The following is a 22,589-nucleotide window of genomic DNA, read 5'->3' as shown; positions in this document are numbered from 1 at the left end:
TGAAGGTAGCTGTGGTCTACCCTGCTGATGCAGGGTAATTATTTTATATGACGAATGAAAAGATCCCGTTAACCCTGAGTTCAGAGCTTCCTATCATTTCTGCCTCGTGTTCAGGGAAGGAAGGTATTTCACGGACTTGAAAGCACCAACGTGGACTGGCGGGGGAAGCATGAGAACTTAAAGATAGGTGACATTATTTTGCTATCATTTAGATCCTATCTTAATGAAGAGGACAACCTGGGTTAGAGCGTACAACCGCAGGCAAGAGCACCTCTGGGGAAAAACTGTAGAGCTGAGCCTGCACCTCTAGCCTTTCCTTTGAATGTTTCATACCCCGACGTTTCTCTAATATGAGGACTTTAAGATCGAACCTATTCTCTTAAGAATTAAAGGAGACTACTGGGTGGTAAGGGAGCACGCTTTTAATCCCAGCACTCTGAGAGGCAGAGGCTGGCAAATCTGAGTTTGAGGCCAGCCTGGTCTACAGAGCAAGTTCCAGGACAGCCAGGGCTACACAGAGAAACCCCATCTAGAAAAACGACAAAAAAGAGACCAAAAAGGTATTTTCTAAAACAAGCAGAGGATGGACATCAGTAGAAATACTTCAGAGCATGCTCACGGAATGGCTTCCAACCCCAGCCCAAGAAGAGAATAAAGTGAACCAACCAACCAAACAAAATGTATCTTCTCAGAACAGGGCAAACTTTACTATTACTGACCAGTAGGTGACAGAAAATCACTCTCAACTTTCTTAGGAACCGTGACAGTACTGAGGTTATCAACTGTTTCCCTCTTTCTACACAACACAGGAGAGTGAGGGTAAAGTAATGTACTGTGAGTTCCAGGTCAACCAGGGTTACAGTAAGACCCTGTCTCAAAGCAAAAACAAAATCAGGGCTCGAGGTGGAGCTCAATGGTACATCTCTTTCTACCAAGTACTCATACAAGCCAGACTCTAGGTTCAATCCCTTACACCAAAATAAATAAATAAACAGATTAATGAACAGGAAATAGACATAGAAAGCAAATATGGCAAAACTATAACAACATATGTAGTAAATAAGAACAAGTATTGGTGGTCATTTACTTCAACTTCTCTGTATGTTTGAAAGTTTACAGTACAAAATCTGAACTCTTAAGTTTTTTTGTTTGTTTGAGACAGTAAGATTTATTTCTTTTTATTTTTTTTATTTTATTTTGCCAGAATGTATGTATGTGTAGCCTGTGTGTGCTTAGTGCCAACAGAGGCTAAAAAAGGGAGTTACAGAGAATAGTGAGCTGACATGTGGGTGCAGAGAACCGACTTGGGTCCTCTGTAATAATGGCAAGCAATCTTAACTGCTGAACCACCTCTCCAGCTCCTTCCTTTTATTTTTAAAAATTATAGTTATGTGTGTGTGTGCACATATGTGTCCACATGGATTTGTGCCACAGCCCACACATGAAGGTCAGAGGACAACTTGCCAGAGTTTCCACCATGTGGGTCCTGGGAATCACACTCAGGACATCAGGTTTGGTGTCAAGCACCTTTACCAGAGAAGCCATCTGGCCAGCAAAAGGACAGTATCTTGATATACAGTTTAATCTTGCTATACAGTCTTGTCTGGTCATGAACTCATAACCCTCTGATCTTAGCCTCCCTAGTGCTGGGGTTACAGGCATAAAATAAGCTACCACATCTGGTATGAATTCTAATCTTTCGAATCTGATACATTCAGGCCTTTTCCTACATACAACCTAAGATACCTGCTCTGGCTCTTCCATAATAGTGTTTATTGCATGTAACATGTGTATTACTGTTTTGAGCGTAATGTTTTTCTGCTTAAACTCAGAAGACAGCTTCTATCTCTACAGCTGCTTCTAGGGGCAGTGAATTTCTATGTAAACTTCCAAATAGTCTATGTTCTGAACCCCCTTCCTCATTCATAAGGTTCTACTCCTTCAGAGTTCTGTTCCCTATCTTGACACACAGTTCTCCTTATCCCTTTCTAGACAGAAATTGGAACTCTGGGAGAAAACTAAAGGGTACAGAACCTTACAAATTATTCCAAACCTGCTGAAGATATCATCTGTGCATTTCCAGTTCAATAGGAGACCAGACAGGAGGGTCCTCTGCACCCACAGAATCAATGTGGTGTGACGGGGGAGGCAGGAGGGCCCAGAAGGAGGCAGGAGGGCCCAGAAGGAGGCAGGAGGGCCCAGAAGGAGGCAGGAGGGCCCAGGAGGAGGCAGGAGGGCCCAGGAGGAGGCAGGAGGGCCCAGAAGGAGGCAGGAGGGCCCAGGAGGAGGCAGGAGGGCCCAGGAGGAGGCAGGAGGGCCCAGAAGGAGGCAGGAGGACCCAGAAGCTCAATTTTAAGAAACTGTCCTCAAGCAGTTACCTTTGTCAGGGTTGTACTCTGCTGGAACTGGAGACCCACACCTTTCATAGCATCACTACACCTTTCCAAACAAACAAAACCCACTGGTCTGTACAACTAACTTCTAACCCTGTACAACATCCTGCCCATACACACACGACACACAGAGGGCAGAAACTAAAAATAAACCAATCTGTATTCACCACTATTTAGCTGGCATAAACCTTTGCTCAAAGTTAAGATTTCTCGCAATCTACAGCCAAGCTATTCCTATGGTTAAGTGAACTAAAGGTCATTACAGAAATTTCTAAGACACTGTGACCTCCCTCCAATTACATCTTTCATTCAAATGTGCTGACTTATAAAAATGTAGAAATGTGAAAGAAAGTGATAGAACAAAGGCTAAATATAGTAGGTGTTTTATAACAACAAAGTGTTTCTTTTCTTTTTGAGACAGAGTCTCACTGTGTAGCCCTGATTGGCCTGGAACTTGAGAGATCCACTTGCCTCTGCCTCCACATCTGGCTCCCTCGCCCCGCTTTGGTTTTTTCAAGCAGGGTTTCTCTGTGTAACCCTAGCTGTCCTGGAACTGACTCTGTAGACCAGGCTGGCCTTGAACTCAGAGATCCACCTGCCTCTGCCTCCGAGTACTGGGATTAAAAGTATTTTGTGGAGTTGACCCACCTGTAATTCCAGTACTTGGGAGGCTAAAGCAATAGGATCTCAAATTTGAGGTCAGTCTGGGCTACAAAAGAACCTGTCAAAGGAAAAAAAAAAAAAAAAAAAAAGAAAAGGAAACAAACCTCTGCTAAGGGTACTAAGGAGATAAACTCACAGCTCAGTCTTTAGGGTAAAGGACTGACCCTGTAGCCAACAGGACTAACAGTTGCTGGGACACTGAGACACCCTAGGTTAACTTAGCCAAAATTAATTCATTATGTGTCAAGATCCAACTCCTGTACTCCACAAGGCCATCTCACGACTCTTTCCTAAATTCTGAAGGTGGGGGCTGCAGGATTTCAGCTTCCTTATGTCCTGATGCTAATCATAACTCTCTGGCTTATCTCCCCAGCCAGGCTGTGGGTGTCTTTTGTCACCATCTGCTCTGAATATCTAGCATAATATTAGATAGACACTGCAAAATTTCAGTACTTGTTTCGTTGGGCTTTCCCAATCAACACATACACTGGTTTTAGTGGCAATCTTTCTCATACTTGAATCACTCTTGGGTAACCAGGATAATAGTTCGTCCATGATTACTTAGGTTTGTCCATGAGTCACAAGGTAAAAGAACTCAGACCTACAGCCAGGACTAATGAAAAGAAACTGGAATGATATTACTGTTCCATTCACTCTGAAGCAAAAACAGCTTTTTCCCCAGTTGGGCATAATGGCTTATACTTAGAATCCTAGCACACGGGAAGCTTAGGCAGGGGGACGAACATGAGTTTGAAACTAGCCTGGGCTATGTAAAGAAACTTTTTGTTTTTGTTTTGTTTTTTGGGCTTTTTTGTTTTGTTTTGTTTTTGGAGACAGGGTTTCTCTGTGTAGCTTTGGCTGTCCTGGAACTTGCTCTGTAGACCAGGCTGGCCTCCAACTCACAGAGATCCACCAGCCCCTCCCAAGTGCTGGGATTAAAGGCCACCATCACCTGGCTGTTTTGTTTTGTTTTGTTTTTAAAGACAGGGTTTCCCTGTGTAGTCCTAGCTATTCTGGAGCGTGTTACGTAGACCAGGCTGGCCTCGAACTCAGAGATCCACCTGCTTCTGCCAGGACTAAAAATGTGCATCACCAGGACTGGTTTATATAGTAAATTCTAAGCAAGTCTGGGCTACACAACAAGACCTTGTGTCAAAAGAACAAAATAAGAGCTTGTCCCTACTCACTACACTTCCTCATAATGTGACTCTGTGCTTGAAACAGATGCTTTAATTTGGTTGTCACCTTAGATGTAAAGAAGTCATTATGTTTGTAAGTGTGGTCAGAGGTCATGGCCACAAAATGTAGTAAAATGCTTGCTGAATCCAGTTGAATCCATTTCTACTCATGGAATCAGAATAAGTCATGAAATGTCCATAAAGTTGAGTAGCCAAACAAAAGCTATAAAAAGCTAAGTAATTTCTGTCATCCGCTCAAAATTGTGAAAAGGATCACCTTGGTTAAGGAGGTAGGTCAGCATGGTTAAAGATCTTGGCAGATCTTGGCAAAGCTTGGCAGCCATATGTGTAAGGTACTAGGTGGAGGAAGCAAACCAATGCGGGTAGGAGGTGGGGCTAGATAACATCTCTCCCAACTTGAATACTCTAGAAAGTTGAACTTGTCAGACAGCCAGGGCAACTTTTAATTTATCCAAGGACTCCATTCCTGGAGGATTCTGTAATTCGCCCAGTAATCTCTCAGTACTATTTGCCATTGTGTTACTTGGTGCTCACATTATCGTCAAACACAGGTACCATGAAGATACAGCTTACAAAACTCAACAAAGTCACAAGGATCACTAAGAAAGCATGGGAGCAACACAATTGTGTCATACATTATCAAGGGCTTTTCAAAGGTTTGGTGGTGTTCTCAGTGAGTCTGAATTCCTTAATCCCTGTTGCTCCTTCGTTCAGATTAATAAAGAAGAACCCAGAGTATATATTTTAAAAAAAAATCTGTTCCTGGTACAAACTCATAGATTTTGGAATACGTCCAGTTTCGATATCAACTGCATAAGATACAGCAACATAGCAGAAATTAATATGTATGAAAACAGGACAAGTGGCCTCATTGTATCTTTAAAAACCTGGTCACTATACCCGTGCTTTTTCTCCAACAGTTCAGAGTTAAAAGTCTCAGGTTTTCGGACTCCTGATTGCTTAGAGGTCTCCAGTCCCTGGTCACAAACAAGCCTTACTATACGATCTTCTTTCCTGAGTTTATTCTTCCTTGCCTGTGATTTTAGCAGTTCTAGGTCCTTGCCGAGAAACCTCATTGGTATGTATTACGTCTTCTCCAGGAACCATTCAGGTTTCCTGGATTTGCTTCTGCTTTACCTGCTGTTCAGGATGCCTCGGTAAGAGGCACGATAAAGAGAGAAAATTCGCGGACTTTCGTGGGCAAGAGTGGAGTGGTGGTGTCTGTGCTCCGTGGCTGGACCGAGATTCCGGGCGTCGGAGGCAAGACAGCACTAGAGGAGCCACCTCCCGGCTCCGAGAAGCTACAGATGAACGCACAGGTACCCTAGCCTTCGGCGACCCCAAACACCAGAGGCTGCACGGGACCCTCCCAACAAAGTCACCGCACCCAGATCAAGACCGCAGCGACAACCGCCCTCAGGACTGAGGCCAGCCGGAGGCGCCCGGCCGCCTTCCCACCCCCCAACCCGAACTCACAGCCAGTCTCCTTCTTGATCTCCTCGAGCTCTTCGTCCCGCAGTAACGTGGAGGCCCGAGACCCCATCACCGTGGCGGGAGCTCCTTCGGGAGCGGCAGCGCCAGAAGCTACGGCGGCAAGAGGGGAGGAGGGAGGGAAGGGCCAGGGGTCAAGAAGGGAGAGGGCACTGTTTCTCTTGCGGCCCGGGGAGGGAAACCAGGGGTGGCGCGCGGGGGAGGGCGGCCCGACACCAGCCAATCGGGAGCGAGGCCGCGCCCTGCGCAGGCGCCAACGTCAGAGCTTGGCGCTCGAGCCCGGAATGAATCAGCCCGGCGGCTGCGGGAGTCCAAAGGGAGGCAGACCCCGCCCCCGGAACCCCCGCTGCCGCCGGCCTTAAAACGGCGATGCCAGGGTGGCGCTAGCGACCGCAATTAAAAGGGCAGTGCCGCCGCCGGGCCGCCGTTTTCCGACAAACCAGAGGCAGACTCTCAGCGTAACCCACAGGTTTCTCTGAGGACTCTTCACGCCAGGAATCCCACCCTCCTCCAGGTGACAGGAATTGAGGAGAAACAAAACCGACAGGACGAGTGGGGAAAAGCCTAGGGTGGATCCCCCGCCTGGGCCTGGCGCAGTCTTTCCTGCTCTCGCTCAGTCGCTGGTCCTTTTTCCTCTCCCACTGCCACTGCCCGTCCCCTGGCCACAGAGTAGGTTGGTGGTGTTGGGGTGGGGGCCGCACGCCGATTGGCTGCGTCTTTCCGGCGCTCCCCCACCTCCGGCCGCAGGAGGGCGCTGGCAGCCGCCTCGCGGCCGCACGCCGATTGGCTGCGTCTTTCCTGCTCTCTCTGCCCTGGCCGCTGGAGGGCGCTGGCGGCCGCACGCCGATTGGCTGCGTCTTTCCTGCTCTCTCTGCCCTGGCCGCTGGAGGGCGCTGGCGGCCGCACGCCGATTGGCTGCGTCTTTCCGGCGCTCCGCCGTAAGGGGGTGCTGGGAACCGGCTCGGGGCCGCAAGCTGATGGGCTGCTCCGGAAAGCTGCAGCTCGTTCGCCCCGTGGGCGTAGTAGGCTCTGCGGTTTCGGCGGCTGGCGTTGCGAGCTTTCATCCGGTTTGTGTCAAGGCTGTGCCAAGATAACTCCCAGATTTCTTCTTTAACGGTAGTTCCTCGTCAATTGGAGGAACTCACCATCTGACTGACATTAAGGTCCGGATTTCCCAAATTTTTTTGCCCGGGGGTGAGTGGGGGTGAGTGGTAGAGGACCCTGAAGGTGAGAAGGTGAGGGAGAGTGACTACCTCGAGCAGGGACTGCCATTTACACTTTGAAATTTATCTTGTTTTAAAAGTGAGGGTTTTTTAAACCGTGAGCCAGCACTTGGTAGGTGAAAGCAGGAAAGTTGCGAGTTGAGCAAAGCCTAAGAAATACTGGGAAATCCTGTTCAAGGAGTTTTGTTTGTTTGTTTTTTGCCACTCATTGATACCATGCTTGTAATCCCAGGAGGTGGAGGCTGGAGGATTAGGAGTTCATGCTGCAGGTATCGAGTTTGAGGCCAGCCTGGGCCCATAAAACCCTTCCTAGACGCGGGGAAATACTTTTCCTTTTTCCAGAGGAGCCCTGGCTGGTCTCGGTCTCTTAAATGGCTGGAATTACACACTTGAGCCTCTATGCGGATCCTGCATTTTATCCGCCCCCCCCTCCCTCCCTCTCTCTCTCTCTCTCTCTCTCTCTCTCTCTCTCCCCTTTCTTCCCCTCCCCCCTCCCTTCCCCTCCTGTTTTTGTTTTTCGAGACAGGGTTGTGTATCCCTGGCTGTTCTGGAACTCAATATGTAGACCAGGCTGGCCTCGAACTCAGATATTTGCCTACCTCTGCCTCCCCGAATGCTGGGATTAAGCGTGCGCCACCACTGCCCAGTTTGCATTTTATTTTTATGGCATTTGTTTTTGTTTGTTTGCTAAAGAAAAGGTTAAAAGCCACATCTTAGTATACACCCTCTCAAGTGAAGCAGTGGTCTTCCCATGGCATCACCTGTCTTGCCCCTTGACCCCTTTGTTTAGAACCAGCTTGAAAAGTGGAAGAAGTTCTCATCAACTTAGTACCGAAATATCTTAGCACCTTTCTCAAATTGCCTCAGGCTCCTAGCTTCAAAGTTACTTAGGCCATTGCAGCTCAGCCTTAGTCCCCAAGGATCCTCTGCCCACTGAAGTTCTAGTCTGACTCAGGTGTTTCCTAATTGACCCCTTGTTTTACCCCATCTGAGATCAGCCTTCCTATGCTGACAGTAATGTTTTGAATATGGCAGTCTAAGAAGCCCATTAATGTGGCGTGGAATCTTGATGTCAGACACATGCATAATCCCTTTCTTGGTTGGCCTAGAAGCTCATCTCTTCATCCTGACATTTTTTTCCTCCTAATTTTTAATATAAATTTTGATAACTGTATCCAGTTAAACCCTTTGTGTGAGGTCTGGTGGCTAATGTCTATAATCACAGCACTGAGGAAGCAGAGGCAGAAGTATCTTTGCAAATTCAAGGTCACCATGGTCTAGATAGGGCATTCCGGTCCAGCTGGGGCTACTCAGGAAGATGTGTGATATTTTGTTTATCTTCTGACAAATAAGGCTTGCCTGGAGATCAGAGAAGCCGAGCAGCCAGCCACCTCTTACCTCTCTGAATCCTCAGCTCCAATAGGGGCGAGATCCTGTCTCCACGAAACCTCAGACTGAATGGGCAGGAGATCCTGTCTCTACCCACCTTATATTCCTGTCTGATTCCTGCTTCCTCCTACCAAGTACTGGGATCAAAGGTGTGTGCCACCACTGCCTGGTCTCTATGATTAACTAGTGGCTAGCTCCGCCCTCTGATCTCCAGCAAGCTTCATTTGTCAGAACACAAACCAAATATACAACAGGAAGATCCTGTCTAAAAACAAAAAGCAGTAACTAAAATTTCTTAGCTATGTGGGATTTTTTTCTGATTTATTTTAACCTTTAAAAGTGGTATTTGTGTGCTGGGCAGTGGTGGTGCACACCTCTAATCCCAGCACTTTGGAAGCAGAGGAAGGCAGATCTGAGTTTGAGGCCAGCCTGATTTTAACAGAGTAAGTTCCAGAACAGCCAAGGGTACACAGAGAAACCTGTCTTGGTGGGAGCGGGGGCGGGGGGGGGACCTTTAAAAAAAAAAGAAAGCGGTACTTGTGTGTGAGAGGGGTGTGTGTGTTCTCACCAGGGGCTGGAAGAGGGCATCCAGGGGTGTGTGTGTTCTCACCAGGGGCTGGAAGAGGGCATCCTATGCCCTGGAGCTGGAGTTAGAGGGGTTGTGAGCCACCAAATGTGGATGCTGGGAAACACCAAGCATCCTGTGGCCTGTGGAAAACAGAAAGCACTCATAACTGCTGAGCAGTCTCTCCTGCCCCGTTTGACCTGTCATGAATTTTCTTCCTTCCTAAGCATGTCATAACTTTTCAGTTTTGAACATCCTAGCCTTATTATGTGTGTGTTGTCTATGTCACAGGGCTGCAGAGATGGCTTAGCACGAGGGCTTGCTGCTCAAACATGAAAGCTGAATCCAGATCCAAGTGCCCACTTAGAAAGCTGGCACGGCCACACCCAGACCTGAAACCCTGTGCTGTGGAGGATCAAGACAAGAAGACGCCAGCGTCAGTGAGAAAGCCTATCTCGGGCCTAACAGAGAGAGTGCTGGAGGCTCTTTTCTCTTCTGTAGATTAGGTGCTGCTTGTTGAAAGTATCGGGATGTTTGAGAACCCTTCCTTAAAGGATTAAAATATAGCTGGACATGGTGGCACACACCTTTAATCCCAGCACTTGGGAGGCAGAGGCAACTGGATCTCTTATGAATTTGAGGTCAGCCTGGTCTACAAAGAGAGTTCCAGGACAGCTAAGGCTACACAGAGAAACCCTGTCTCAAAAAACCACACTCAAAAAAGAGTACTGGGCTGGAGGCTGCTCTCCTAGAGAACTGGCATTCAGGTCCCAGTGCCCTTTTGATGGCTCCCACCGTTTGTGACTCCAGCTCCTTCTGGCTCCTCAGGGCACTGGCTCCTGAGGGCACACATGTGGTTCACAGATATACATGCAGACAAAGCTCCTTCTGGCTCCTGAGGGCACTGCACACATGTGGTTCGCAGATATACATGCAGACAAAGCTCCTTCTGGCTCCTGAGGGCACTGCACACATGTGGTTCGCAGATATACATGCAAACAGCTCCTTCTGGCTCCTGAGGGCACTGCACACATGTGGTTCACAGATATACATGCAGACAAAGCTCCTTCTGGCTCCTGAGGGCACTGCACACATGTGGTTCGCAGATATACATGCAGACAAAGCTCCTTCTGGCTCCTGAGGGCACTGCACACATGTGGTTCGCAGATATACATGCAGACAAAGCTCCTTCTGGCTCCTGAGGGCACTGCACACATGTGGTTCGCAGATATACATGCAGACAAAGCACGCATACACACAAAACGATAATAATAAAGGCCCAGTGTCATGGTACATGCCTTTAATCCCAACACTCTAAAGCACTCTTTGTGAGTTCAAGGGCCACCTACCCTACAAAGAATCCCAGGCCAGCCAGGGCTACACAGTGAGACCCTATTTCAAAAGCACAATAATAATAAACTGAAATTTTTAAAATTAAAAACAAAAATGAATAAAAATTTTTAAATAAAAGAAGTAAAAGTGAAAAAAATCACAGTACTGGGGCTTGGCCTGTATCTTGGTGGTAGAGTGCTTGCTTACCTGTGTAAGGCTCTGGGTTCAGTCCCCAGTATCACAAGTATAAACAGACAAAAAAAGCACTTGGGAGCTGGGAAGTTGGCTCAGTGAGATCCAGACATAGCATATTTCTTAAATTGCAGCATCCAGGATACAGAGGCAGGTGCATCTCTATTGAGTTCTATACCAGGCTGGTCTTTATAGCAAATTCTATGCCTTCCAGGGCTATACAGTAAGACTTTATCTCAATAAAATAAGTAAGAAGCTTCTATTTAGCTATCATGAGAAAGGGGATACCATGTCCATTTTTTAAATTGAAAATATTTTTTCATGCAATATATTCTGATCATGATTTCCCCTCCCTTATCTCCTCCCAGATCTTCCCCACCTCTCTACACTTTCAACTCCATTCCTTATTTCCCTCTTTCTCTAGAAAACAAACACGCCTTTAATCCCAGCACTTGGGAGGCAGAGGCAGACAGATCTCAGTGAGATCGAGGCTAGCCTGGTCTACATAGTGAATTCCAGGACAGCCAGAGCTACGTAGAGACACTGTCTCAAAAATACAAAAACAAAACAAAACAAAACAAAACACAACAGGCAAATAAACAAATTAGAATAAAACAAAAAGAACAAGAAACACACCAAGTCCATAAAAACACAAAATTGGAAACCATAGTATACAAGCAAAAGTCCAATATTTCCAAAAATACCATTGAGTTCATTTTTCATAGGCCATGTACTACTAGACACAGAGTCTGCCTACCCTTAAATGTGGTTTGTATACCCAGTGAGCCTTCATCAGAGAAGCTAACTTTTCCTTTGTGAGCAGTTGTCAACTGGAGATAGATCCTTAGAGATGGGAGCTGGTGTCCACCTCCTCTCTCAATGCTGATCTATGCAGTCCCTGTGCATGCTGCCATAGTCTGTGAGTTCCTGTGTTCCTCAGTCCCCTTGTGTCTAGAGTCATCTCTCCCTTCTGGCTCTTAAAAACCTTTCGGTTTCCTCTCTTCCACATCCTTCACTGATCATGCCCATTTTATAAACAAAAAAGCTAATCTGGCCTTGCCCAGAGCCCTACAGTTTTGAGTTTCCTACATAAGAATTAAAATTGTGGGGCTGGAGAGATCAGTGCTTAAGATCTCTTTCAGAGGACACAGCTTTAGTTCCCAGCAACCATCAGCAACTCCAGTTTCAGGGGATCTGGCGCCCTCTTCTGGCTTCCTCGGGCACTAAACTAATGTGCAGAGACACACATGGAGGCAAAACAACTGTACACAAAATATAAATAAATAAAATTGTACTTGCTGTGGTTCTTCTTAGTATTCTAAAATAAGGAACAAAACCAAACTACTCTTCTTATCCCTTAGAGCAGTGGTTCTCAACCTTCCTAATACCATGACCCTTTAATACAGTTCCTCATGTTGTGGTGACCCCCAACCATAATTTTATTTTGTTGCTACTTCATAACTAATTTTGTTACTGTTATGAATCGTAATGTAAATATATGATATGTAAAATATCTGATTTTCAGCCCCTGTAAAAGGGTCTTTTAATACCCCCCCCACACACACAAAGGGGCCACAACTCACAGGTTGAGAACCACTGCCTTAGAAATTTGGAGAAATGCACTACCAGGTGGTGGTGGTGGTGCACACCTTTAATCTCGACACTTGGGAGGCAGAGGCAGGAGGATCTCTGAGTTTGAGGCCAGCCTGGTCTACAAAGGGAATTACAGGACAGCCAGGGCTGTTATACAGAGAAACCCTGCCCCCCCCCAAAAAAAGAAAAAGAAATTTGGAGAAATGGTAAATAACCAAACTTTTGAAACTTTTGAGACAGGATCTTCCTGGCTTGCCTGAAACTTACTATGTAGACCAAGCTGTTGCAGTCAGAAATCACCCTTACCTCGGTCTTCAGGATGAAAGATGTGCACCACCATACCCAGATCAAAATAGTCTTTTCAAAATAATCATCTCTTTGTTAATTTTTAAGTGTTTGGATGCTTGACGAAGATTCTTTGAAGTCTGCTTTTGGAATCACAGAGCATGGATCCTAGCAGTGACTACCATTTCCTCAACCACATTTTGTGGAGAAGAGTGAAACTCACCTTGGTTTCTGGCATCTTCGAGGGCGTGCTCCAGCATGTGGATCCGAACAAGATTGTTGTCCTAAAAAATGGTTGGGTTCTATTTGTCATTTTCTTCTGCCTCCTTAAGAGATTAGCAGCTGCGTGTGGGTGATGATTGTGGGCAGCATTAGTGGCTGGGAAAGTAGTGTTGTTCCTATTTTAAGAGAGGTATGAGAAATATATTAGAATACTATTCCCTAGCAGAGCAACATGGCTACCTGTATTGGGTGTTCCTCACTTGTGTACTCTCACTGACAGTATAGTGGAAATTTTCTTTTTTATTAATTATTTGCTTAATGAATGTAAGTGTTTTGTCTGCATGTATGTCTGTGTGCCACATGCATGCCTGGTGCCCTCAAAGGCCAGAAGAAGACATAGGACCCCCTGGAGTTACAGATGGTTGTGAATTGTTACATTGGTGCTGGGAATCAAACCCAGGTCCTCTGGAAGAGCATTCAGTGCTCTGAACTGCTGAGCCATCTCTCAGCCCTGAGGGTGGTAGTTCTCAATATATAGTTCTAAAATTTGGGAACTTCTGTTAATTATTGTTTACATGAATATTGAAATTAATCTTGTTATTGAAATCGCTTTTGGCTTCAACAGAGGGGGAAAAAATCACAGATGTAAAGAATTAATTTGTCCCAGAGAAAAATAAGTCCAGAAGTCAGGAGTTCAGGGCCAGCCAATCTCAACTACATAATGAGTTTGAAGCCAGCCTGGAATATATGAGAACCTGTGTCAAAAGCCCAAACCAGGGCTGGGGATGTAGCTCAGTTGGTAGAGTTCTTGGCTAACACACAGAAAGCCTGAGGTTCAAACCCTAACCCCACACAGGACAGGTGTAGTGGCACATGTCTTTTTTTGTTGTTGTTTTGCAGCAGGGTTTTTATGTGTAGCTCTAGCCTGTCTTTAGACCAGGCCAGCCTCAAACTCACAGAGATCTGCTGACTTTGCCTCCTGACTCCTGAGATTAAAGACATGGGCCACCACTGCTGGGCTGGCACATGTCTTTAATCCCAGCAACTGGGATTTTTTTTCTTTTTAGTTTCTTTTTTTTTTCTTTCTTTTTTTTTTTTTTTCCTTTTGGCAGGGTCTCATTATATAGCCTTGGCTGATCTGGAACTTGCTATATAGACCAGGCTGGCCTCAAGCTCACAGAGATCTGTCTCCCGAGTGCTGGGATTAAAGGTGTGCCCACCACCACCCTGCAGGATTTTTTTTAAAATGTTTTAAAAATTAGCCGGGCGGTGGTGGCGCACACCTTTAATCCCAGCACTCGGGAGGCAGAGGCAGGCAGATCTCTGTGAGCTCGAGGCCAGCCTGGGCTACCAAGTGAGTCCCAGGAAAGGCACAAAGCTACACAGAGAAACTCTGTCTCGAAAAAAAAAAAAAAAGTTAAATATACAGTGTTTTGTCTGCATGTATGCCTGTAGGCAAGAAGAGGGCACCAGATCTCATTACAGATGGTTGTGAGCCACCATGTGGGTGCTGGGAATTGAACTTAGGTCCTCTGGAAGAACAGCCAGTGCTCTTAACTGCTGAGCCATCTCCACAGCCTAGGAAGAAGGAATTTTTATATAAAACTCGTATTTCAGTAATTTTAAGAGAGTTCAGAGTTTCTTGCGGTTTTGGGGGAAATAGTATGTGTTATTAACTAGACACAGTTTTCTATCTGTGAAGATTCTTTTCTATCACAGTGAAGAACGTAGAGACAGGCCGGAGTGTCCCAGGAGTGAAAATGTTTTTTGGGCATGAGATTTTGAATGGTAAGTTTTATGTTCCCTAATCGCTAATTGGAATCTGCCATAGAAAACTTACTTCTCTGCCTCATTCAGGCATCTGAAAGAAAATAGGACTTGTCTTGTCTTTAGTACTGTGTACATGAACTTGTTTTTTCTGCTTTCCACCCGTTTATAGTCTGCAGTTGAGCACGGGGTGTGGGGTGGAGTGGCTGGTGGCTTTCTGCTGGAAACTGTTGAAAATCTTCTGGTTGTTTTTCAGTGGAACTAATGGATGAAGCAGAACAAGGTGCATCAGGAGAAAGGGCATCTTCTGTTAGGTATTACGAGACAATTTCTTCACTGGGAGGTTTTCCAAGGGAGCACAGTAGAGGAGTCAGATTTAACCCTAGTCCACTAGCTGCTTACTTCTCAAATGGTCTAAGGAACTACAAACAAGCAGGTCAGTGTGTCTGTCTCTAGGTGGCACCTCAAGCAGTGGATGTGAGCAGTGTAGAAATGGGCTGCAGTCTTTGCTGTTAACGAGTAGGGAGATCTGTACATGGCATCAGTAACAAAGGACAAGTTCATCTGAATATGATTTTTTGTAAGGATAGCATAAATACAGAAAGAGCTGGAATGGAGAAAATGAAAGACGAAGACCTAACTGTATGTGAGCCTGCTTCACCTGCACCAGAGGCACCAACCAGCTCTCTACTCAGTGACCTCAAATACTGCCCATTGGGTGAGTGCTGGACCTCTGAATTTGCTAGGCTCTTTTTATTGTGCCTCACAAAATTGTGAATTAAGGTAAGTATTATAAATTATGTGTTTAGTTGACATGGGAATGCATACTGTTTGCCAGGATTGGGGATGCTGCCCTCACTGAGCTCTGATAAATAAGATGAATGAGTAGGAAATATGTGCCATACTGCACCTGTAAACCCACCACTAAGAGGTAGAAGAGGAGCCGGGCGGTGGTGGCACACGCCTTTAATCCCAGCACTCGGGAGGCAGAGCCAGGCGGATCTCTGTGAGTTCGAGGCCAGCCTGGACTACCAAGTGGGTTCCAGGAAAGGCACAAAGCTACACAGAGAAACCCTGCCTCGAAAAAAACCAAAAAAAAAAAAAAAAAAAAAAAAGAGGTAGAAGAGGATCAAGAGTTCAAGGATGGAATTGGCTACATAGCAAGTTTAGGACAGCCTAGGGTATAGGAGACCCTGTCTCAAAAAAGAAAAAATGAGTAAAATATATAGAATGCTAGTACTTTATTACCACATGCTGAGAATAGTGGGACAGTCAGCTTGTGGATCATGTACTTTCTAAGTTTTCTCGTGTCCAGGGCAGGACTTGCTGATGTAACGTTAGCATGAAGGCCTAAAGGAGGGAGGCATCCAGCTGTTTTGATGTCTTGAGAAATGCCTCCCTTTGTTCTTTGCTTTGAGCCGCAGTCGAGTCATAGATAGTCCTGGCTGCTGTGGTACTCCTTATGTACCCAGGTTGACATCAGTTTCCCAAGTGGTAGGGTTAAAAACAAGCGCCGCCACTCCAGGCTCTTGGTTTTGTTTTGGTTTTTTTTTTTTTTTTTTTTTTTTGTTTTTCGAGACAGGGTTTCTTTGTGTAGCTTTGCGCCTTTCCTGGAACTCGCTCTGTAGACCAGGCTGCCCTCGAACTCACAAAGATCCACCTGGCTCTGCCTCCCGAGTGCTGGGATTAAAGGCGTGTGCCACCACCGCCCGGCAACTCATTTATTTTAAACTGTTACTTTTTGTTATGAAATATCTTTTTAAAGGGCTTGACTTGGGCAGGCAGGATGTGTCAGTGGGTAAAGGTGCTTGCTGGATGGTTTGCGTTCAATCCCCAGAAACCACATAAAGGTAGAAGGAGAGAACCTAATCTACAGAGTTGTTTTATGACCTCCACATTCATGTGAGCGTGTGTACACACACCCAACACACCATACACATGCATACATAATAATAGATTAATCCCTACAGAAAGGCCTTAGTGTATACTCAGTATGTAAACTTAGGAAGAGAGAATCAGTACTGGATTATGACAGGAATGATAGACTATTCAGTTTGTAAAATTATCCTTGGTGGGACTCTGGTTTACTCTCAGTTGACAAAACAGGGTAGTAACGAGTACTCACCATGTTTGATGTGTGAGGACTGAACAGGTGATAAGGAGTATGTCTAAAATGAGCAAGAGGGCCATTCTTGTCAAGGGAGAGAGATACATTCAGTGCCATCCTTCTCTTGTAGAGGAAGAGGAGGTGACATACACAGTCATTGGTCAGTTCCAGCAGAAGTTTGGTGCTGCGGTAAGTACAATCAATCATTTACAGTGTGGTCTCCTCCATAGATAGCGTGTCTGTGTCTTACACATGGATTTTAAGACCTTTGATGGGGGCTGGAGAGATGGCTCAGAGGTTAAGAGCACTGACTGCTCTTCCAGAGGTCCTGAGTTCAATTCCCAGCAACCACATGGTGGCTCACAACCATCTGTAATGAGATCTGGTGCCATCTTCTGGCCTGCAGGAATATATGCTGTATACCTAATAAATAAATAAATCTTTAAAAAAAAAAAAAAAGACCTTTGATGTTTTCCCTATTAACAGTATTTTGGTAGTTTTATTATTATTATTATTATTATTATTATTATTATTAATTTTTATTTTTTGGTTTTTCAAGACAAGGTTTCTCCATGTTGTTTTTGGAGCCTTTCCTGGATCTCCCTCTGTAGATTAGGCTGGCCTCGAACTCACAGAGATCTGCCTGTCTCTGCTTCCTGAGTGCTGGGACAAAAGGCGTGCGCCACCACTCCCGGGCTTAAACAGGTTTTAAAATATTCTTTTTATGTGTATGAGTGTTTCATTTACATGTATGTCTGTGCATCCCATTCACACAATGCCTATGGAGTCCAGAAGAGGTCATCAGGTCCTCTGGGACTGGAGTTACAAATGGTTGTGAGCTGCCATGTGGGTGCTAGAAATCAAACCCAGATCCTGTGCAAGAAAGCCAGCACTCAACCACTGAACTCTCTCTCCAGCCCCTTAGGTGGCTTTAAAATTTAAAATTTACTTTGTGTGTGTGTGTGTGTGTGTGTGTGTGTGTGTGTGTGTGTGTGTATGTATGTATGTATGTATGTGCAGGCATGAGTGCCATGGTGAGTGTGTAGAGGTCAGCAGACATCTTTCAGGAGTCAGTTCTCCCTTTGCACACTGTTTGAGGCAGGTTATCTCTTGATTCTGCTACTGTGCTGTGTCTAGAACAGCTGACCCAGAGCTTCTCGTCAGTTCTCCTGTCTCTGTCGCCCATCACGGGAAGAATGCTGAGGTTACAGATGTGCACTACTGCATCAACCTTGTTATATGAAACTCAGGTCTTTAGGTCTGCTCAGTTAGTGATAGCCCAGGGTAGCCCAGAACTAGCTCAGGTCACCAGGTTTGTATGGCAGGCACTTTTACCCACTGAGCCATCTCACCGGCCTTGTTTACTTATTTTTGAGAAAGGCTCTAGCAAATAGTCCGTTTCAGCCTTGAACTCAGATATATCTCCTACCTCAGCCCCTTCAGAGTAAGATTATAGGGATGTACGAAATTTACATTACATTGTTAGATGAGCTGTATAGGTACAATACTTTGAACAAGAGTAGAAATGCATGTACAGTATGTTCTAAGCAAAATAATCTTAAATTTGTGTCAATATACAAAAATCCATATCACTGTAAAATATTTAAAACTAGTAGTTGCATTTTTAAAAGTAGATTCAATAATCTACCTTTTTTTGTTTTTTTCGAGACAAGATTTCTCTGTGTAATAATCTACCTTTTTATCCTATCATTTCTATGACATATATACAGTATAACAAAAAATTACCTCAAATTTGTATCAATATACAAAAATCCAAGCCAATGTAAAATATTTAAAACTAGTTGTTGCTTTTTAGAAGTAGATTCAGTAATCTACCTTTTTATCCTATTTCTATATTCCACTTTTTCTTTTTAGAATGAGATCCCTGAATCTAATCTCCTTTGTTCAGCTTTTTCCTGACCTTTACCAGTAACAACTTGTAACCAACTCCCCTAAACGATGACAAATATCCATAACCCACTGAATGACCAAAAAAACCTGCCCACCCCTCCTCTTGGGAATGTGGGCTTCATGTTCTTTAAAATACTTCCTGCTGTTTGGGGGAGACAGAATCTTTAGGGGACCCTGAAAAAAAATTAGGATAATTGTCAAGTCTTGGGAGAGCTAGCTATACCATTTGTTGTCCAGTCTCTGTGTAATGGGAAAGTGCAGGTCTTGTCTCAAGTGCTGGCTAGAGTAGTCTGTGATGCTGGATCGTCTCAGCCAGCCACCTTTAAATTGTCCTGAGCAGTTTGTAGTCCAAAGCTGATCTTCAGGTGGTGTTTGTCAGCTTAGTGGCGTCACCATAGTCCAGGTGGAATCATCGTTATGGGGCCCCATCCTCCTTTTGGAGACTTCAGAGGTTGCTGTTAGGCATGGTCATGGTTCACTACAGAGAACTTAAACATTTTAAATGTCATATGCAGCAGATCTCAAAGAGGTTAAAGGACCATAATTTGTTATAAACATCCAGTGTACAAAAACTTAATTCCTAGTTACTTGATAGAGATTCAAACATGAAATCATGTTCAGGAAGCTAGATGAAGCCCTTTTTCTAGAATTAGTACTCTATATAACCTTTAGGATCATGACAAAAAGTTTAAAAAAATCTTACAAATTTTGATATACTATTCATACCTTAAGAAAAGTTTTAATAAAATGAAACCAAAGGATCATGAGATTAGTAGCAATAGAATAGTCCCTGAATTTTGTTTTTTTTTCCGGTCCCTATCAGGTGGCTCTTCTGACATAAGACAGAGATTTTGAATTTTCCTTTTAACAAGCGTGCTTGGGTTTAGAGGAGAGAACCACTAATGTTGTATGGTATTTTGTTTGTGTTCTGACAAATAAAGCCTGCCTGTAGATCAGAGGGCAGAACTAGCCACTAGTTAACCATAGGGGCCAGGCAGGGGTGGCACATACCTTTAATCCCAACACTTGGGAGGAAGAAGCAGGAAGATCAGGAGTTCAAGGCCACCCTGGGCTATACAAGATTGAACCAGTCTAAAAGAGAAACAGAGCCAGGAGGTGGTGGAGGCTCATGCCTTTAATCTCAGCACTAGAAAGGTGGAGACAGGAATATAAGGCAGGTAGAGATAGGATCTCACCCATTCAGTCTAAGGATTCATAGAGACAGGACGCCCTGTTCAGTCCGAGATTTCTTAGAGATAAAAGTCTCTTGTGGCTGCTGCTCTGCTTCTCTGATCTTTCACCCTGATATCTGACTCCTGGTTTTTATTGATAAGACTGATTAGGATCGAGCTTCATTCAGTGTACCACCATGCCAGGCTGGCCAACCTTTTAGGGATAGCAACTAGACTTTTTTTGTTTTGTTTTTTGAGACAAGGTTTCTCTGTGTAGCCCTGTTTTTCCTGGAACTCACTCTGTAGACCAGGCTGGCCTCAAACTCAGGCCTGCCTCAGCCTCCCCAGTGCACCACCATGCTTGGCTAGCAATTTGATTTTTTCCTTTTTTTTTTTTAGTTTCTCGAGACAGAGTTTCTCTATGTACCCACCATGGCTGTCCTGGATCTTGCCTCTGTAGACCAGGCTAGCCTCGAACTCATGGAGATCTGCCTGCCTCTGCCTCCCAAGTGCTGTGATTATAAGCGTATGCCACCACTGCCTGGCAGCCATTTGATTTTTGAGACGGGCTCATGTACCCCATGCAGCCTCTAACTTCCTATGTAGCTAAGGTTGATCTTGAACTCCTGATCCTCCTCTCTCCACCTGGATTACAAGAGGACATCAACACACCCAGCTCCTGGCTCCCATTTTCTTTTCTTTCTTTCTTTCTTTTTTTTTTTTTTTTTTTGTGGTACCAAGAAATGTTTTATTTTTCTTTTTTCTTGCAGTAGCTTTGTTAATTGCACAAAATCATGTTTTGTTTTTGCCATTTAAACATTATCACACAGTCCTATTCTGAAGGACAAATGCTCATTAACAACAAAGCGAAAATAAAAATTCACAACCTTAATCACCTAGATTTGTCATTAAAAGGAAAAGGGGAAGAGGGGCTTTTCTACAGGCATTTTCACAATGTCACATTTTCTCCTTAAAAGGGAAGGATTTCAAAATGAAAGGTGAAATAGCTTAAACAGAAATAGTCATAAAAGAGGAACTTTACAGAATTGTCAACAATATTAAGACAACATTGACTAACCGGTTTCCTTACAGCATCTTCCCAAACCCCCGAACCCAGGACCAAGACAGAATATCTGACTCCCATTTTCTAAGGACTACTCAGGATGGTGTTTAGGTATAATCTCAGTGATTTTAAAAAAAGGAAGTAGCCGGGCGGTGGTGGCGCATGCCTTTAATCCCAGCACTCGGGAGGCAGAGCCAGGCAGATCTCTGTGAGTTTGAGGCCAGCCTGGGCTACCAAGTGAGTTCCAGGAAAGGCGCAAAGCTACACAGAGAAACCCTGTCTCGAAAAACCAAAAAAAAAAAAAAAAAAAAAAAAAAAAAGGAAGTAACTATCCTCATGTTCACAAACGGACTTCAGGAGAGTCACTGACATTTCTGTTGTATATAAACTTATAATTGGGGCTGTGTGAGTCATTTTAATTTGTTACTGATTCAGAGACAAAGTCTCCATAATTTTCTCAGCCTGTCCTCCAACGTAGTCCTGCCCTATCTTCCAAAGTAGCTGGGAAGACAGATGGACACCACCATGCCTGTCATATATATGTCTTTAAAGGGAGAGCTGACTTTCAGCAGGTTTTTTTTTTCCATTAGCATTTGAGGTCTGAGTGATTTATCTTCCAGTTATGTGTTTACACTTCTGCTAAAACTGAACTGAGGAGCAAATGTGTTCAGTGGTAATTTATATGTATAAGTGAAAACTCTGGTTTGTGTTAGTCAAAGTTGTAAATTTAGAAAGATGAAAAAAAAAATACCCAGAGGTGGGGACGCACGCCTTCCCAGCACTTGGGAGGCAGAGGCAGGTGGACTCTGAGTTTGAGGTCAACTTGATCTACAGAGTGAGATCTAGGACACCGATTTACTTCAGAGAGGAGGATGGGCATCGAAGACACTCCATACGGAGTTTATCTTCACCTTGACAAAAATAGCCATTTGGGCAAGAAACTGTTCTTGCCTGGACTGCTTGATCAACTGGACATGCAGGACCCATAGAAAGGTGACCACTGAACTTTGCTTGACAAAACGGTCCTTCAGGTTCCTGCTTTGCAGAGAAAACTGCCAGACATTCTACAAGACACAGAAAAAAGTGAATAAGAGACTCTAGGCCTGTGGGCTGAAGACAGATGCCCCAACTTTACAAGAAAACTTTGCATGACTGTCCAGGCTCAGCTGTCTCTGTCTACCCTACAAGACTCCTAAAAGTTGCTTATATCCTTCTCCATTTCTCAGGTAGTAGTATATCCTTCTGAGGTCTTTGATGTGGTTAAAGACTAGATACTTACAATTTTCCTTAGTTATAATAAAAGATAAGTTAGATATAAAACCTTAAACTTACAAATATAAGATAGATAGGATCTCTTCTTTAATATTGTAACTGTAATGCTTGCTTGATAATTGTTTTGTTATATGTAATTTTACTATGTTAAAGTTAAAACCTTCCTTTTTAAGAAAAGAAAAGGGGAAGTGCTGTGGGATGGTCTGTATGTCAAGTGTGTTGCTGATTGGTCAGTAAATAAATCACTGATTGGCCATTGGCTAGGCAGGAAGTATAGGCGGGACAAGGAAAAGAATTCTGGGAAGTGGAAGGCTGAGGGAGAGACACTGCCATCCGCCATCAGGACAAGGAAGATGTAAGGTACCAGTAAGCCATGAGCCATGTGGCAAAGTAAAGATTAATAGAAATGGGCTAAATATAAGAGTAAGAGCTAGACAATAACAGGCCTGAGCTAATGGCCAAGCAGTTTAAATAATGTAAGAGTCTGTGTGTTTATTTTATAAGTGGGCTCTGGGAATGGCGTGATTTGGTGGAGGGAGCTGGAGAGAAATTCTCCAGCTACAGCCAGGGCTGTTACACAGAGAAACCCTGACTTGGGGGAAGGAAAAACAACAAAAACATGACCCAGGAGCTGGGAAGATGCCTTAGTCAGCAAAATGGTTGCTATGCAAGCATGAAGGCCTGAGTGTGGATCCCCAGCACCGAGGTAAAGGCAGGGAGCATGCACGTCTGTACCCTCACTGCTGAGGA

The 22,589-nt window shown here is 44.5% G+C and overlaps 2 protein-coding genes across 5 annotated transcripts in view; one reads left to right on the top strand and one right to left on the bottom strand.

Annotated features, from left to right (window-relative positions):
* Chp1 (calcineurin like EF-hand protein 1) overlaps positions 1-6,504 on the bottom strand; it is a 34,106-nt gene extending 27,602 nt beyond the window's left edge. Inside the window, exon 1 of the mRNA XM_059261164.1 lies at positions 5,732-6,504. Coding sequence (XP_059117147.1) covers positions 5,732-5,798 — 67 coding nt within the window. The 5' untranslated portion in view covers positions 5,799-6,504. The remainder of the gene's footprint in view (positions 1-5,731) is intronic.
* The window catches only part of Exd1 (exonuclease 3'-5' domain containing 1), a 49,158-nt gene continuing 32,566 nt past the window's right edge, over positions 5,998-22,589 (top strand). The window contains exons 1-6 of one of the 4 annotated variants that reach the window (XM_059261159.1): positions 5,998-6,260; positions 12,434-12,619; positions 14,267-14,335; positions 14,571-14,628; positions 14,905-15,032; positions 16,552-16,610. In XM_059261159.1, coding sequence (XP_059117142.1) covers positions 12,487-12,619; positions 14,267-14,335; positions 14,571-14,628; positions 14,905-15,032; positions 16,552-16,610 — 447 coding nt within the window. In that variant the 5' untranslated portion in view covers positions 5,998-6,260; positions 12,434-12,486. Of the gene's footprint in view, positions 6,261-12,433; positions 12,620-14,249; positions 14,336-14,570; positions 14,629-14,899; positions 15,033-16,551; positions 16,611-22,589 lie in introns of those variants that run through there. The other 3 variants (XM_059261160.1, XM_059261161.1, XM_059261162.1) reach the window with 3 other exon arrangements.

This window comes from Peromyscus eremicus, chromosome 4, assembly GCF_949786415.1.
Source record: "Peromyscus eremicus chromosome 4, PerEre_H2_v1, whole genome shotgun sequence".
NCBI lineage: Eukaryota > Metazoa > Chordata > Mammalia > Rodentia > Cricetidae > Peromyscus > Peromyscus eremicus.
The sequence above is the reverse complement of the archived record's forward strand: the minus strand, read 5'-3'. Positions and strand labels throughout refer to the sequence as shown.